Source organism: Entelurus aequoreus, linkage group LG12 (genome assembly GCF_033978785.1).
Source record: "Entelurus aequoreus isolate RoL-2023_Sb linkage group LG12, RoL_Eaeq_v1.1, whole genome shotgun sequence".
NCBI classification, from domain to species: Eukaryota; Metazoa; Chordata; class Actinopteri; order Syngnathiformes; family Syngnathidae; genus Entelurus; species Entelurus aequoreus.
In genome coordinates, this window is record NC_084742.1 from 63,334,107 (window position 1) to 63,354,179 (window position 20,073).

Here is a 20,073-nt window from a genome sequence, read left to right on the forward strand (position 1 = left end):
CTTTTTACGCACACTTGTTATTTCATATGTTGACCAGAGGGGGAGCACTTCAACTTTTTACACACACTTGTTATTTCATACGTTGACCAAAGGGGAGCATTTCAATTTCTTACACACACTTGTTATTACATATGTTGACCAGAGGGGGGGAGCACTTCAAATGTTTACACACACTTGTTATTTCACATGTTGGCCAGAGAGGGAGAGCGTGACAATCATTGGTACTTCAACTTTAACTTCGACTTTTTACGCACACTTGTCATTTCATATGTTGACCAGAGAGGGGGAGCACTTTTAAAAGCGACGCGCAGTCGACCACCTTTTCCTTCTTCGTGTCTCAAGAAGGGTGGGAATACAAGCACACACACACACACACACACACACACACACACACACACACACACACACACACACACACACACACACACACACACACACTGGGCTGATTATCCAGTATCCATGTTCCAACTCCTGCCAGCTGATCCTTCTCCTCCTTCCAGCTGTTTGTCAGCAGGGTTGCGAGCTATTTCGGTGATAATAGCGGATGTTAATTTGCAAGGATTTATTGTGGTGGTGCGTCGAGGAGGTAACGAGGCGTTATTTGGCGTCCTGCAGGATCCTTCTTGCCGACTCGATACGAGGTTTTGGATTCTCCCCCTTGAAGTTTTAAGATCTTCCGGCTCCCTGAGACGGGAGCGAAGGCCTAAATAATGCAGGTGCTTATTTTTAGCCTCTGTGCACCTTGATGAGCGGGGGACCCTGCCTGCGTTGAAAGACGCTAAACCGAAGCCGCTCTCTGTCCAGAACAACAGTGTCAGGATGACGCAGACGGCGAACTTAATGGACTTTGTCAGCGCTGGCGAGCGTCCCGGCCAACTGCTATTAACTCTGAGAGGGAAAGGCATTTCCTCCTTGTAAATGCCATTTTAAATTATGATTATTTCATTTGCTAAGCAGGAAAAGACCATCATGGCTGTCTTGCTGCAAGGGGACTTGGGGGGGAAAAGGCCAAATAACGTCACCGTGATGGTATATTTAACCTCGTCTGTTATGCAGATTAGACATTACAACAGGCCAGGGCTATTATTTTGCCTCGGCGGGCCAAATGTAGAGGAAAAGTGTGTCTGGGGGCCGGCAAATCTATTTTTAGGAACGCTAATAAAAAAAAAACCCTCACAATAATGTCTGATTGATTGCTAAAAACGTTCTGACAGACCGCATTGAGAACGGAATGGAATTTTACATCTTTTTACTGAATGAGACACCCAGAATGTACATGAGAATAAAGAATGTTACAATATTAACTATGAAGGGTAAAACACTGAATATTGACAACATATGAACTCCATCCACATATTTTACAATCGAGCGAAACGCAACAAAAATGCAACAAACACAGCAAAATATGAACGCGAAGGGTAAAATAAAACCCCACCTACTATCTGATACATCACTAAATACAATACTACAACTTTAAATATGATGTATAGTACTACAACATTAAATATTAATATTAAATATGATTAAAAATGCAGTACTACAACATTAAATGAAATGTAAATACAGTACTAAAACATTAAATATAATGCAAAATGCAGTACTCGACCATTAAATATGATGTAAATACAGTACTACTGCATTAAATAAGATGTAAATACAGTGCTACAACATTAAATATGATGTAAAAACAGTACTACAACATTAAATATAATGTAAATACAGTTTTACAAAATTAAATATGATGTGAATGCAGTACTACTACATTTAATATATTGTAAATACAGTACTGCAACATTAAATATGATGTGAATACAGTACTACAACATTAAATAAGATGTAAACACAGTACTACAATATTAAATATGATGTAAATACAGTACTACTACATTAAATATGATGTAATAGCAGTACTACTACATGAAATAAGATGTAAATACAGTACTACAACATTAAATATGATGTAAATACAGTACTACTGCATTTAATATGATGTAAATACAGTACTACTGCATTAAATAATATGTAAATACAGTTTTACTGCATTAAATATGATGTAAATACAGTACTACTTCATTAAATAAGATGTAAATACAGTTTTACTGCATTAAATATGACGTAAATATAGTACTACTGCATTAAATATGATGTAAATACAGTACTACTGCGTTAAATAAGATGTAAATAAAGTACTACTGCGTTCAATAAGATGTAAATACAGTACTACTGCATTAAATAAGATGTAAATAGAGTATTACTACATTAAATAAGATGTAAATACAGTACTACTGCGTTAAATAAGATGTAAATACATTACTACAACGTTAAATAAGATGTAAATACAGTACTACTGTGTTAAAAAAGATGTAAATACAGTACTACTGCATTAAATAAGATGTAAATACAGTACTACAACATTAAATATGATGTACATACAGTACTACTATGTTAAATAAGATGTAAATACAGTACTACTATGTTAAATAAGATGTAAATACAGTACTACTGCATTAAATAAGATGTAAATACAGTACTACAACATTAAATATGATGTACATACAGTACTATGTTAAATAAGATGTAAATACAGTACTGCTATGTTAAATAAGATGTAAATACAGTACTACTAGGTTATATAAGATGTAAATACAGTACTACTATGTTAAATAAGATGTAAATACAGTACTACTAGATTAAATAAGATGTAAATACAGTACTACTAGATTAAATAAGATGTAAATACAGTACTACTATGTTAAATAAGATGTAAATACAGTACTACTAGATTAAATAAGATGTAAATACAGTACTACTGCATTAAATAAGATGTAAATACAGTAGTACTACATTAAATATGATGTACATACAGTACTACTACATTTAAATAAGATGTAAATACAATACTACTACATTAAATATGATGTAAATGCAGTACTCAAACATTAAATATGATGTAAATACAGTACTACAACATTAAATAAGATGTAAATACAGTACTACTACATTAAATATGATATAAATGCAGTACTACTACATGAAATAAGATGTAAATGCAGTACTACTACATTAAATAAGTTGTAAATACAGTACTACTACATTAAATTGGATGTACATACAGTACTACTACATTAAATAAGATGTAAATGCAGTACTACTACATCAAATATGATGTAAATACAGTACTACTGCATTAAATATGATGTAAATACAGTACTACTACATTAAATAAGATGTAAATACAGTACTACTGCATTAAATAAGATGTAAATACAGTACTACTACATTAAATAAGATGTAAATACAGTACTACTTCATTAAATAAGATGTAAATACAGTACTACTGCATTAAATATAATGTAAATACAGTACTACTGCATTAAATAAGATGTAAATACATTACTACTGCATTAAATAAGATGTATATACAGTACTACTACATTAAATAAGATGTAAACACAGTACTACTGCATTAAATAAGATGTAAATACAGTACTACTTCATTAAATAAGATGTAAATACAGTACTACTGCATTAAATAAGATGTAAACACAGTACTACTGCATTAAATAAGATGTATATACAGTACTACTGCATTAAATAAGATGTAAATACAGTACTACTACATTAAATAAGATGTAAATACAGTACTACTGCATTAAATAAGATGTAAATACAGTACTACTACATTAAATAAGATGTAAATACAGTACTACTGCATTAAATATGATGTAAACACAGTACTACTGCATTAAATAAGATGTAAACACAGTACTACTGCATTAAATAAGATGTAAATACAGTACTACTACATTAAATAAGATGTAAATACAGTACTACTGCATTAAATAAGATGTAAATACAGTACTACTACATTAAATAAGATGGAAATACGGTACTACTACATTAAATAAGATGGAAATACGGTACTACTACATTAAATAAGATGTAAATACAGTACTACTGCATTAAATAAGATGTAAATACAGTAGTACTACATTAAATAAGATGTAAATACAGTACTACTACATTAAATATGATGTAAATGCAGTACTCAAACATTAAATATGATGTAAATACAGTACTACAACATTAAATAAGATGTAAATACAGTAGTACTACATTAAATAAGATGTAAATACAGTACTACTACATTAAATATGATGTAAATGCAGTACTCAAACATTAAATATGATGTAAATACAGTACTACAACATTAAATAAGATGTAAATACAGTACTACTACATTAAATATGATATAAATGCAGTACTACTACATGAAATAAGATGTAAATGCAGTACTACTAAATTAAATAAGTTGTAAATACAGTACTACTACATTAAATTGGATGTACATACAGTACTACTACATTAAATAAGATGTAAATGCAGTACTACTACATCAAATATGATGTAAATACAGTACTACTGCATTAAATATGATGTAAATACAGTACTACTGCATTAAATATGATGTAAATACAGTACTACTGCATTAAATATGATGTAAATACAGTACTACTGCATTAAATAAGATGTAAATACAGTACTACTACATTAAATAAGATGTAAATACAATACTACTGCCTTAAATAAGATGTAAATACAGTACTACAACATTAAATAAGATGTAAATACAGTACTACTACATTAAATAAGATGTAAATACAGTACTACTGCATTAAATATAATGTCAATACAGTACTACTGCATTAAATAAGATGTAAATACAGTACTACTACATTAAATAAGATGGAAATACGGTACTACTACATTAAATAAGATGTAAATACAGTACTACTGCATTAAATAAGATGTAAATACAGTACTACTGTGTTAAATAAGATGTAAATACAGTACTACTGCATTAAATAAGATGTAAATACAGTACTACTATGTTAAATAAGATGTAAATACAGTACTACTACGTTATATAAGATGTAAATACAGTACTACTACGTTAAATAAGATGTAAATACAGTACTACTACGTTAAATAAGATGTAAATGCAGTACTACTACGTTAAATAAGATATAAATACAGTACTACTATGTTAAATAAGATGTAAATACAGTACTACTACGTTATATAAGATGTAAATACAATACTACTATGTTAAATAAGATGTAAATACAGTACTACTACGTTATATAAGATGTAAATACAGTACTACTACATTAAATAAGATGTAAATACAGTACTACTACATTAAATAAGATGTAAATACAGTACTACTTCATTAAATAAGATGTAAATACAGTACTACTGCATTAAATAAGATGTAAATACAGTACTACTACATTAAATAAGATGTAAATACGGTACTACTACATTAAATAAGATGTAAATACAGTACTACTGCATTAAATAAGATGTAAATACAATACTACTGCATTAAATAAGATGTAAATACAGTACTACTGCATTAAATAAGATGTAAATACAGTACTACTACATTAAATAAGATGTAAATACAGTACTACTTCATTAAATAAGATGTAAATACAGTACTACTGCATTAAATATAATGTAAATACAGTACTACTACATTAAATAAGATGGAAATACGGTACCACTACATTAAATAAGATGTAAATACGGTACTACTACATTAAATAAGATGTAAATACGGTACTACTGCATTAAATAAGATGTAAATACGGTACTACTGCATTAAATAAGATGTAAATACAGTACTACTACATTAAATAAGATGTAAATACAGTACTACTGCATTAAATAGGATGTAAATACAGTACTACTACATTAAATAAGATGTAAATACAGTACTACTGCATCAAATAAGATGTAAACACAGTACTACTGCATTAAATAAGATGTAAATACAGTACTACTACATTAAATAAGATGTAAATACAGTACTACTGCATTAAATAAGATGTAAACACAGTACTACTGCATTAAATAAGATGTAAATACAGTACTACTACATTAAATAAGATGTAAACACAGTACTACTGCATTAAATAAGATGTAAATACAGTACTACTTCATTAAATAAGATGTAAATACGGTACTACTACATTAAATAAGATGTAAATACAGTACTACTGCATTAAATAAGATGTAAATACAGCACTACTGCATTAAATATGATGTAAATACGGTACTACTACATTAAATAAGATGTAAATACAGTACTACTTCATTAAATAAGATGTAAATACAGTACTACTACATTAAATAAGATGTAAATACAGTACTACTGCATTAAATAAGATGTAAATACAGTACTACTACATTAAATAAGATGTAAATACAGTACTACTGCATTAAATAAGATGTAAATACAGTACTACTACATTAAATAAGATGTAAATACAGTACTACTGCATTAAATAAGATGTAAATACGGTACTACTGCATTAAATAAGATGTAAATACAGTACTACTGCATTAAATAAGCTGTAAGTGAGTGTCTTCTCACCGCCAGTGTCTCCCCACCGCAGGTAAACCCACCGGCTATGGACCCAACGCCCGGCGGTCGCGGGGCATCGTGGACGAGTGCTGCTTCCAGAGCTGCGAGCTGCGGCGCCTGGAGATGTACTGCGCGCCCGCCAAGACCAGCAAGGCGGCCCGCTCGGTGCGCGCCCAGCGCCACACGGACGCTCCCAGGGCCGCCAAGGTCAGCAAGGGCTCGGAGCGGCGGGCGGCGCCGCAGACGGACAAGACAAAAAACAAGAAGGTATTCCATCCATCTGCCCGCTCACTTTGCCATCTTATAGCGCTTTGAATCCCAGCAGTGCTTCTCAGTCCGGCTTTTAGCATGTGTAGCGAAGCCTACTGTTACGTAAGCATGTCGAGCGGTGCAAAACGCCATACCTCATACGCAGGTGGGCTCTATGCAGATGTGAGAAAGGAACGACGGGAATTTGCCATTGTATTTTTTATCAGTGCTAAAGCAGGAAGGGGCTAGGAATATACATTTGGGGTAAAACGTGATATGACGCGCCCTGTCAGTCATTGATCGACATCATAAATGCCAAACAGTGTCCGAGTCACCAATCTTCTAGCTCAGGCTCTTTAGCGCCGCCCTAGTGGCTCTCTGGAGATTTTTCAAAAATGTATGAAGAATGGAAAAAGATGAGGGGGAAAAAAATCTATTTTTTTGTTTTAGTATGGTTTCTGTAGGAGGACAAACGTGACACAAACCTCCCTAATTGTTATAAATCACACTGTTTACATTAAACATGCTTCACTGATTCGAGTATTTGGCGAGCGCCGTTTTGTCCTACTAATTTTGGCGGTCCTTGAACTCACCGTATAGTTCGTTTACATGCCGAACTTTCTCCGACTTGCTAGGACGTGTTTTATGCCACTTCTTTTTCTGTCTCATTTTGTCCACCACACTTTTAACGTTGTGCATGAGTGCACAAAGGTGAGTTTTGTTGATGTTATTGACTTGTGTGGAGTGCTAATCAGACATATTTGGTCACTGCATGACTGGAAGCTAATCGATGCTAACATGCTATTTAGGCTAGCGATATGTACATATTGCATCATTATGCCTCATTTGTAGCTATATTTGAGGTCATTTAGTTTCCTTTAAGTCCTCTTAATTCAATTTATATCTCATGACACATGTAATATGGCTTTTAATTTTTTGCGGCTCCAGACAGATTTGTTTTTGTATTTTTGGTCCAATATGGCTCTTTCAACATTTTGGGTTGCCGACCCCTGTTCTAGCTCTAACATCAGAGGGGTTTGAATCGGAGCACAAACAGGAGTGCGCCCCCTGGTGGTCATGGTAGACACCAGCAATGGTGTTGACTCTCTCTCCTCCTCTAACTGTTCAGCTTGTTGTCACACTCGAGTAGGACATCTCTAGTCTGAGGGGATGGTGCAGGGTCCAAAGTAAGGGTTGTTTCCATACCAATATTTTGGTAGCGGTACCAAAATGTATTTCGATACTTTTCTAAAATAAAGGGGACCACACAAAAATTTCATTATTGGCTTTATTTTAACAAGAAATCTTAGTGTACATGAAACATATGTTTATTATTGTCATTTAGTCCTTAAATAAAATAGTGAACTTGTCTTTTAGTAGTAAGTAAACAAACAAAGACTCCTAATTAGTCTATGCAGTAACATATTGCGTCATTTATACACCTATTATTTTGTACACATTATGAAGGACAAACTGTAAAAATGTATCATTAATCTACTTGTTCATTTACTGTTAATATCTGCTTATTTTCTGTTTCAACATGTTCTATCTACACTTCTGTTAAAATGTAATAATCACTTATTCTTCTCTTCTTTGATACTTTACATTAGTTTTGGATGATACCACACATTTAGGTATGGATCCGATACCAAGTAGTTACAGGATCATACATTGGTCATATTCAAAGTCCTCATGTGTCCAGGGACGTATTTTCCTAAGTTTATAAACATAATATGAATTTAAGGAAAAAAGATTTTCTGACGATAAAAAATATTGATGTAATCATAGTAGTATCGACTACATACGCTACTGTACTTGGTATCATTACAGTGGATGTCAGGTGTAGATCCACCCATGGCGTTTGTTTACATTGTGACGCCGGTGAGCTATTGTATCCTCCTAGGGTGTGTAGTGAAGCACGTTTAGCTATTCCTCGTCCTCCAGTGATAATGATACTTGTAGGAAACTTGTTTTATTTGTTGCCATGGAGGCGAGGATTAGTGATTTAGAAGTAGCTAAAACACTGCCGACTGCGGATGGACGTTAGCTGCTAGCTTCCTGAGGGTGTTTCAGTGTTATAACTTCACCTTTATCGTCACTTTTTAAGGCAAAATGCGTCAATTCTCCCTTTTCTGTCTACACACTGTGTCTGCTTGTATGTACTCTGTGTGTGCGCGCTGCCGAACATGCTCCTCTGCTCGTAAAACCAGCAATGTCACCACGTGACGACGCGCCGTCATGCCCGTTAAACAAAATAATATGGGGAACCAGTACTTTTCAAACAGAGAATAGTACACGTTAAAACATGTTGGGTTAAAAAATAACCCAATTTTAACCCAACTGCTGGTTCAGAAAAGGACAAACCCCTTATTTGAGTTATTTTAACTCAACATTTTGGGTTAATTTTTTCATCCCATCTTTTGTGTTGAATTATTTAACCAAAAAGTTGAGTTATGATAACTCAATGTTGGGTTGTTCCCAACCAAACTATTGGGTTGAATTATTTAACCCAAAAGTTGAGTTATGATAACTTAATGTTGGGTTGTTCCCAACCAATTTAATCGGTTGAATTATTTAACCCCAAAGTTGAGTTATTCTAACTCAATGTTGGTTGACCCATAACCCAACTATTGGGTTGAATGTATTTAACACAAAAGTTGAGTTATGCTCACTACAATGTTGGGTTATTCTAAACCCAACTATTGGGTTGTGCAATTTAGCGCTCCTTGGTTAAAAATTACAAAAACATTTTAAGAAAAAAGTATCTTTTTAATTAAAAAAAAAAAAAAAGGTTTTTACCCAAAAATGGGTTACTCATTGAAAAACAACCCACAAATGGGTTACTCATTGAAAAACAACCCAAAAATGGTTTATAGTTTTGAAAACCCAGAAATTTAGTTAAAATAATACCCTTATAACCCAAAAAATGGATTGCTCTTCATAAAAATAACTCCAAAATTTAACCCAACACTCGCAACTCGTAAATTGGGTTAAAAAAAACAACCCAATTTCAACCCAACAGCTGGTTCAGAAAAGGACGAACCCCTTATTTGAGTTATTCCAACTCAACATTTTGGGTTAATTTTTTCAACCCAACTTTTGCGTTGAACTATTTAACCAAAAAGTTGAGTTATGATAACTTAATGTTGGGTTATTCCCAACCAAACTATTGGGTTGAATTATTTAACCCAAGAGTTGAGTTATGCTAACTCAATGTTGGTTGATCCATAACCCAACTATTGTGTTGTGCAATTTAGCGCTCTTTGACCCAATAGTTGGTTAAAAATTACAAAAAAATGTTAAGAAAAAAGTATCTTTTTAATTTAAAAAAAAAAAAAGCTTTTTACCAAAAAATGGGTTACTCATTGAAAAACAACCCAAAAATGGTTCATAGTTTTGAAAACCCAGAAATTGAGTTAAAATAATACCCTTATAACCCCAAAAAATGGATTGCTATTCATAAAAATAACTCCAAAATTTAACCCAACACTCGCAACTCATAAATTGGGTTAAAAAAACAACAACAATTTTAACCCAACTGCTGGTTCAGAAAAGGTTGAACCCCTTATTTGAGTTATTTTAACTCAACATTTTGGGTTAATTTTTTCAACCCAACTTTTGCGTTGAATTTTTCAACCAAAAAGTTGAGTTATGATAACTTAATGTTGGTTTATTCATTACCCAACTATTGGGTTGAATGTATTTAACACAAAAGCTGAGTTATGCTCACTACAATGTTGGGTTATTCCAAACCCAACTATTGGGTTGTGCAATTTAGCGCTCCTTGACCCAATAGTTGGTTAAAAATTACAAAAAAATGTTAAGAAAAAAGTATCTTTTTAATTTTTTAAAAAAAAAAGCTTTTTACCAAAAAATGGGTTACTCATTGAAAAACAACCCAAAAATGGTTCATAGTTTTGAAAACCCAGAAATTGAGTTAAAATAATACCATTATAACCCAAAAAATGGATTGCTCTTCATAAAAATAACTACAAAATCTAACCCAACACTCGCAACTCGTTAAAAATTATACATTTTACTTTTTTAAAGAAAAAAGTACCTTTTTAATAAATTTTAAAAAAGCTTTTTACCCAAAAATGCGTTACTCATTGAAAAACAACCCACAAATGGTTTATAGTTTTGAAAACCCAGAAATTGAGTTACAATAATACCCTTATAACCCAAAAAATGGATTGCTCTTCATAAAAATAACTCCAAAATTTAACCCAACACTCGCAACTCGTAAATTGGGTTAAAAAAAAACCCCAATTTCAACCCAACTGCTGGTTCAGAAAAGGACGAACCCCTTATTTGAGTTATTCCAACTCAACATTTTGGGTTAATTTTTTCAACCCAACTTTTGCGTTGAATTATTTAACCAAAAAGTTGAGTTATGATTACTTAATGTTGCGTTATTCCCAACCAAACTATTGGGTTGAATTATTTAACCAAAAAGTTGAGTTATGCTAACTCAATGTTGGTTGATCCATAACCCAACTATTGGGTTGTGCAATTTAGCGCTCTTTGACCCAATAGTTGGTTAAAAATTACAAAAAAATGTTAAGAAAAAAGTATCTTTTTAATTTAAAAAAAAAAAAGCTTTTTTACCAAAAAATGGGTTACTCATTGAAAAACAACCCACAAATGGTTCATAGTTTTGAAAACCCAGAAATTGAGTTAAAACATACCCTTATAACCCCACAAAATGGATTGCTATTCATAAAAATAACTCCAAAATCTAACCCAACACTCGCAACTCGTTAAAAATTATACATTTTACTTTTTTAAAGAAAAAAGTACCTTTTTAATAAATTTTAAAAAAGCTTTTTACCCAAAAATGCGTTACTCATTGAAAAACAACCCAAAAATGGTTCATAGTTTTGAAAACCCAGAAATTGAGTTAAAATAATACCATTATAACCCAAAAAATGGATTGCTCTTCATAAAAATAACTACAAAATCTAACCCAACACTCGCAACTCGTTAAAAATTATACATTTTACTTTTTTAAAGAAAAAAGTACCTTTTTAATACATTTTAAAAAAGCTTTTTACCCAAAAATGCGTTACTCATTGAAAAACAACCCAAAAATGGTTCATAGTTTTGAAAACCCAGAAATTGAGTTAAAATAATACCATTATAACCCAAAAAATGGATTGCTCTTCATAAAAATAACTACAAAATCTAACCCAACACTCGCAACTCGTTAAAAATTATACATTTTACTTTTTTAAAGAAAAAAGTACCTTTTTAATAAATTTTAAAAAAGCTTTTTACCCAAAAATGCGTTACTCATTGAAAAACAACCCAAAAATGGTTCATAGTTTTGAAAACCCAGAAATTGAGTTAAAATAATACCATTATAACCCAAAAAATGGATTGCTCTTCATAAAAATAACTACAAAATCTAACCCAACACTCGCAACTCGTTAAAAATTATACATTTTACTTTTTTAAAGAAAAAAGTACCTTTTTAATAAATTTTAAAAAAGGTTTTTACCCAAAAATGCGTTACTCATTGAAAAACAACCCAAAAATGCTTCATAGTTTTGAAAACCCAGAAATTGAGTTAAAATAATACCATTATAACCCAAAAAATGGATTGCTCTACATGAAAATAACTCCCAAATTTAACCCAACTCATAATTTTGGTTGTCAAAATAACCAAGCATTTTTTTTAGTGTGTATCATTTTTGATTCATTAGTACCGCGATACTATACCAGTACCAGTATACCGTACAACCCTAATCCAAAGTCGACTGTTTTGCACGAGAAAACCGCACAACCAGTCTTCATTAAGAGTAAATACTTGTGATCCTGCACCATCCTCTCAGACCAGAACTGTCCATAGAAACCAGGAGCTGATGAACGCAGCAAGGGACGGAACATAAATGTTGAACATAAACGGATGATTTGCGGAGTCTTTCCATTCATTAGCTGGCTAGTTGGGGTTAAGCCACAAGTGTCCTAAGTCTGTCCTCCCTCCTCCCACAGAGACCCACACCTGGACACAGTCACTCTGCCTTCAAGGTGAGCAACCACAACCTTATTCTTGTCCTCACCAGGAAGCAGTCAAGGATGCAGGAGAGTGTGGCGTCTAAATGTGGACCTTTTTACCCTTCTCTCTCTCTCGCTCTCTCAAAAAAAAAAAAAACCCAAAAAAACCCATTAGCCCAAGAGGTAGCTAAGTGGTTTTTGTGGTTTTCGCTCCCGAGACGCCACCGCGCATTACGCTCACGTTCACGCCGCGCCATGGGATTTATATGGCGTCCACCTTGTCAGCACGGACCATCTGTAGTTTGTAGGACGGGATTGATCGGGGATTTGTAGCCCGGTGACACTTGAGAGTAACGTCTCCCGCACTTGTGAGCCGACAGTGAAAAATGACACCAAAGTAAGCTACACGCTAATATGACATTAGCATCATGCTAGGTTAGCAACACTAGCATAGCTAATTGAGCTATGAGCTAATATGACATTTTAACATCATGCTAAGTTAGCAACATTAGCATAGCTAATTGAGCTACACGCTAATATGACATTAGCATCATGCTAGGTTAGCAACACTAGGATAACTATGTAAGCTACACGCTAATAGGACATTAACATCATGCTAGGTTAGCAACACTAGCATAGCTAATTGAGCTACACGCTAATATTATATTTTAAAATCATGCTAGGTTAACAACATTAGCATAGCTAATTGAGCTATGTGCTAATATTATATTTTAACATCATGCTAGTTTAGCAACATTAGCATAGCTAATTGAGCTACGTGCTAATATTATATTTTAACATCATGCTAGGTTAGCAACATTAGCATAGCTAATTGAGCTACGTGCTAATATTATATTTTAACTTCATGCTAGGTTAGCAACATTAGCATAGCCAATTGAGCTATGTGCTGATATTATATTTTAACGTCATGCTAGGTTAGCAACATTAGCATAGCTAATTGAGCTACACGCTAATATTATATTTTAACTTCATGCTAGGTTAGCAACACTAGCATAGCTAATTGAGCTATGTGCTAATATTATATTTCAACTTCATGCTAGGTTAGCAACATTAGCATAGCCAATTGAGCTATGTGCTGATATTATATTTTAACGTCATGCTAGGTTAGCAACATTAGCATAGCTAATTGAGCTACGCGCTAATATTATATTTTAACTTCATGCTAGGTTAGCAACACTAGCATAGCTAATTGAGCTATGTGCTAATATTATATTTTAACATCATGCTAGGTTAGCAACATTAGCATAGCTAATTGAGCTATGTGCTAATATTATATCTTAACATCATGCTAGGTTAGCAACACTAGCATAGCTAATTGAGCTATGTGCTGAAATTATATCTTAACATCATGCTAGGTTAGCAACATTAGCATAGCTAATTGAGCTATGTGCTAATATTATTTTTTAACGTCATGCTAGGTTAGCAACACTAGCATAGCTAATTGAGCTACGTGCTAATATTATATTTTAACATCATGCTAGGTTAGCAACATTAGCATAGCTAATTGAGCTACGCGCTAATATTATATTTTAACATCATGCTAGGTTAGCAACACTAGGATAACTATGTATGGTATTTTTTTTTTTTTTTTTTTTTTTTCATAAAAAAATACAATCATGTGTGCTTACGGACTGTATCCCTTGCAGACTGTATTGGTATATATTGATATATAATGTAGGAACCAGAATATTAATAACAGAAAGAAACAACCCTTTTGTGTGAATGAGTGTGAATGGGGGAGGGAGGTTTTTTGGGTTGGTGCACTAATTGTAAGTGTATCTTGTGTTTTTTTATGTTGATTTAATAAAAATAAAAAAAATAATAAATAAACTTTTTTTTTTTTATTAAATGTTTTAATTTCTTGTGCGGCCCGGTGCCAATCGAGCCGTGGCCCGGTGGTTGGGGACCACTGGCTTAGAGGACCTGATGTTGCCATCATTACTGATGAAAAACGATTACTTTTAAAGACTGTTTGACTGTTGTTGTTTTTTTAAAGTATTTATTAGTTGTTTTTTTTACACTGCTCAGAAGACCTGATGTTGCCATCATTACTGATGAAAACTTTATTAGACTATTAATTACTTTTAAGGACTGCTTGACAATGTTGCTTTTTTTTAATAAAAAAATGGTATTAATTGTTTTATTTTACAATGCTTAGAAGACCTGATGTTGCCATCATTACTGATGAAAATGTTGTTAGACTATTAATTACTTTGAAGGACTGTTTGACTATGTAGCTTTTTTTTTTTAATTAAAAAAAAAATTTTTTTTACAATGCTTAGAGGACCTGATGTTGCCATCATTACTGATGAAACATTTTCTTAGACTATTAATTACTTTGAAGGACTGTTTGACTATGTAGCTTTTTTTTTTTAATTAAAAAAAAATTTTTTTTTACAATGCTTAGAGGACCTGATGTTGCCATCATTACTGATGAAAAAAATTCTTAGACTATTAATTACTTTTAAGGACTGTTTGACTATGTAGCTTTTTTTATTTTTATTTTATTTTTTTATTTTTACAATGCTTAGAGGACCTGATGTTGCCATCATTACTGATGAAAAACGACATTAGACTAGTAATTACTTTTAAAGACTGTTTGACTGTTTGTTTTTTTTTTGTTTTTTTTTATTAGTATTTTTTTTACAATTCTTAGAAGATCATTACTGCTGAAAAACTTATTAGACTAATACGTTTTTTTTTTTCTTTGTTTTTTTTTTTCTTTTAATAAAGAAATACAATCATGTGTGCTTACGGACTGTATCCCTGCAGACTGTATTGACCTATGTTGATATATAATGTATATATTGTGTTTTTTGTGTTGATTTAATTTTTTTATTTTTTTTATTTTTTAAATTTTTTTTTATTTTTTTTATTTTTTTTACAATGCTTAGAGGACCTGATGTTGCCATCATTACTGATGAAAAACGACATTAGACTAGTAATTACTTTTAAAGACTGTTTGACTGTTTTTTTTTTTTAAATTTTATTTATTAGTATTTTTTTTACAATTCTTAGAAGATCATTACTGCTGAAAAACTTATTAGACTAATACGTTTTTTTTTTTTCTTTTTTTTTTTTTTTTCTTTTAATAAAGAAATACAATCATGTGTGCTTACGGACTGTATCCCTGCAGACTGTATTGACCTATGTTGATATATAATGTATATATTGTGTTTTTTGTGTTGATTTAATTTAAAAAAAAAAAAAAAAAAAAATTTTTTTTTTTTTTTTTTTTTTTTTTTTTTACAATGCTTAGAGGACCTGATGTTGCCATCATTACTGATGAAAAACGACATTAGACCAGTAATTACTTTTAAAGACTGACTGTTTTTTTTTAATTTTTTTTATTTATTAGTATTTTTTTTACAATTCTTAGAAGATCATTACTGCTGAAAAACTTATTAGACTAATACGTTTTTTTTTTTCTTTGTTTTTTTTTTCTTTTAATAAAGAAATACAATCATGTGTGCTTACGGACTGTATCCCTGCAGACTGTATTGACCTATGTTGATATATAATGTATATATTGTGTTTTTTGTGTTGATTTAATTTTTTATTTTTTTTTTAATTTCTTGCGCGGCCCGGTACCAATCGGTCCGCGGACCGGTACCGGGCCGTGGCCCGGTGGTTGGGGACCACTGGCCTAAAGGACCTGATGTTGCCATCATAACTGATGAAAAACTGTGCTAAAAGCATGTTTTTTTCCCCCTTCCCTCTGACAGGAGGTGCATCCCAAAAACTCGAGCCGAGGCAACGCCGGGGGCCGGAATTACCGAATGTAGGGAGGCGGAGCTTGGCCGCCTGGAAAGGGAGGAGGGAGTGGCCTTACCTGGTGCACCTGGTTCACTGTGGAAGCAGACAAACAAAGACGACGGTAACAAAGGCGTGGAAAACGACTGAAACCAGAAAGCGACGCGGCGTTCCGGGGCTTGGGAGTGGGAGTGGGTGGGGGGGGAGTGGGTTGTTGTGATTATTTTCTACACTGCACCGTTCTATTTGTTATCCATGCCATGTAACGGACTATATCGTTTAGCTGCTAGGACGCTGACGTGAGGAAATGTACCCATCATGCATTGCGTTGCCCGCCCAAAGCGTGTCAGAGCCCTCGTGGCTAATTGGAGTTGGTGGACGCCGCTCCAACATCCCGCCCCCAAACCCACCCCTCAGGAAGTGTTGGGGTCCAGTCTGCAGTCCAAAGCCATCCATTACAACCCAGCATTAGAGGAGATTTACGGCCTTTGGTCTAAAAATACAACCAAACACGGGAGCCAAACTCGTATTTTTTTCCCCCCGCTGCTTGTCAGAAACGAGTCGCCAAAGTGAATTTTGGCGTGGATGAGTGGAATAAAGGTTTTGACACTGAGGCCACTTTTGAGCCGACATGAAGCGCGCGTCCGCAAAAGTTGATTTATTCGACCCTTTTCGTCCAAATTCTAGACTTCAGCTGCCGAGTTGAGGTCGGCGATGACCTTTTGTTGGCCACGCCCACCTGACGTGGACAAGGAAACTCCATACTTGAAGTTTAGAAAGGTGAAAGGTCACCGACATACAAAGATTAAACACCAGGGGTGTCCAAATTCTTCCACCGAGGGCCACACACTTAGCACCAGAGGTGGGTAGAGGAGCCAGAAATTGTACTCAAGTAAGAGTACTGTTACTTTAGAGATGTACTACACAAGTAAAAGTAAGGAGTAGTCACCCAAATATTCACTTGAGTAAAAGTAAAAAGTATGTTGTGAAAAAAACTACTCAAGTACTGAGTAACTGATGAGTAACCTGCACGTTAAATGACCGCAACAAATAATGCACAAAAACATAAAAACAGCAATGAGCAAATTCAGAGTCAGGAATATCTCTTAAGCAACTAAAACAATAATATATATTAAATAATAATACATTAACATAAAAAAATGAAGGCAAATTGAGCCACAATAACTTAACAGCACCATAGGCTCAGTAGGCAAAGATTACAAAGGAAAATAACAAGTTAGCCTTTACGCAAACCATAAACTGATAGGTGTGGGCTGCACCTGGGAACACACTGTGCACTTCTGATTGGTGTTTGTATGCATGTGTGTGTGTGTGTGTGTGTGTGTGTGTGTGTGTGTGTGTGTGTGTGTGTGTGTGTGTGTGTGTGTGTGTGTGTGTGTGTGTGTGTGTGTGTGTGTGTGTGTGTGTGTGTATGAGGCTGCAGTGCGTTAATAAATGTCCCCACACGATGTACATTTGACAGTGATTCATAGCAGGGAAGCTAACATCAGCCTACGGTGACAGCCAAAATATCTACTAACGTTACTTACTGCGATGTGCTTCCTCAAATTTGATGTTGAGTTCATGTAAGCTTAAGCTATTTGCCGCTGAAACTTTATCTGCAGTTGATCACGTCACCGCCTGGCTCTGTTAGATTGGTGAAACGGAGTCAAACGTCACCAGTGACTGCATTTGATTGGTGAATCGGAGTCAAACGTCACCAGTGACTGCATTTGATTGGTGAAATGGAGTCAAATGTCACCAGTGACTGCATTTGATTGGTGAAACGGAGTCAAACGTCACCAGTGACTGCATTTGATTGGTGAAACGGAGTCAAACGTCACCAGTGACTGCATTTGATTGGTGAATCGGAGTCAAACGTCACCAGGGAATGCATTTGATTGGTGAAACGGAGTCAAACGTCACCAGTGACTGCATTTGATTGGTGAAACGGAGTCAAACATCACCAGTGACTGCATTTGATTGGTGAAACGGAGTCAAACGTCACCAGTGACTGCATTTGATTGGTGAAACGGAGTCAAACGTCACTAAGGACTGTATTTGATTGGTGAAACGGAGTCAAACATCACCAGTGACTGCATTTGATTGGTGAAACGGAGTCAAATGTCACCAGTGACTGCATTTGATTGGTGAAACGGAGTCAAACGTCACCAGTGACTGCATTTGATTGGTGAAACGGAGTCAAACGTCACCAGTGAATGCATTTGATTGGTGAAACGGAGTCAAACGTCACCAGTGACTGCATTTGATTGGTGAAACGGAGTCAAACATCACCAGTGACTGCATTTGATTGGTGAAACGGAGTCAAACGTCACCAGTGACTGCATTTGATTGGTGAAACGGAGTCAAACGTCACCAGTGACTGCATTTGATTGGTGAAACTGAGTCAAACATCACCAGTGACTGTATTTGATTGGTGAAACGGAGTCAAACGTCACCAGTGACTGCATTTGATTGGTGGAACGGAGTCAAACGTCACTAAGGACTGTATTTGATTGGTGAAACGGAGTCAAACGTCACCAGTGACTGCATTTGATTGGTGAAACTGAGTCAAACATCACCAGTGACTGTATTTGATTGGTGAAACGGAGTCAAACGTCACCAGTGACTGCATTTGATTGGTGAAACGGAGTCAAACGTCACCAGTGACTGCATTTGATTGGTGAAACGCAGGCATATGATAGATCCTACTTTGAAGGTCTGTCTGACAAAGCAAAACAAACAAAGCGTGCATTAACAGATGGATAAAAATCAGTAGCGAGCTGAATGTAGATAAATGGAGCGGAGTAAAAGTAGCGTTTCTTCTCTATAAATATACTCAAGTAAAAGTAAAAGTATGTTGCATTAAAAGTACTCTTAGAAGTACAATTTATCCCAAAAGTTACTCAAGTAGATGTAACGGAGTAAATATAGCGCGTTACTACCCACCTCTGATTAACACTTAACTTTGTTTTTTGGGGGTCGCAGTCATTAAAGCGTTAAAAATAAATCATATATGAAGATTTCTCTTTTACTTTCAACGCTCAAATATCTATAGATCAAAACTTAAGATCCATCTTTTGACAAACTTTCATTTTTTTCAATATTCTATGCCCTTTTTTTTTTTTTTTTTACAAAAACCCAAAAGCAGTGAAGTTGTCACGTTGTGTAAATGGTAAATAAAAACAGAATACAATGACTTGAAAATCCTTTTCACCTTATATTCAATTGAATAGACTGCAAAGACAAGATATTTCACGTTCGAACTGGTAAACTTTGTTATTTTTTGCAAATATTAGCTCATTTGGCATTTGATGCCTGCAACATGTTTCAAAAAAGCTGGCACAAGTGGCAAAAAAGACTGAGAAAGTTGAGGAATGCTCATCGGACACTTATTTGGAACATCCCACTGGTGAACGGGCTAATTGGGAACAGGTGGGTGCCATGATTGGGTATAAAAGCAGCTTCCATGAAATGCTCAGTCATTCACAAACAAGGACGGGGCGAGGGTCACCACTTTGTCAACAAATGAGTGAGCAAATTGTTTAAGAACAACATTTCTCAACCAGCTATTGCAAGGAATTTAGGGATTTTACCATCTACGCTCTGTAATAATATCA

General features: G+C 34.2%; 1 protein-coding gene across 2 annotated transcripts in view; it reads left to right on the plus strand.

The window, feature by feature from the left end:
- Positions 1–16,586, plus strand: part of igf1 (insulin-like growth factor 1) — an 88,429-nt gene extending 71,843 nt beyond the window's left edge. For both annotated transcript variants that reach the window (XM_062066405.1, XM_062066404.1), the window contains exons 3-5: positions 6,465–6,700; positions 12,677–12,712; positions 16,426–16,586. In XM_062066405.1, coding sequence (XP_061922389.1) covers positions 6,465–6,700; positions 12,677–12,712; positions 16,426–16,485 — 332 coding nt within the window. In that variant the 3' untranslated portion in view covers positions 16,486–16,586. The remainder of the gene's footprint in view (positions 1–6,464; positions 6,701–12,676; positions 12,713–16,425) is intronic.
- Positions 16,587–20,073: the final 3,487 nt, after the last annotated feature.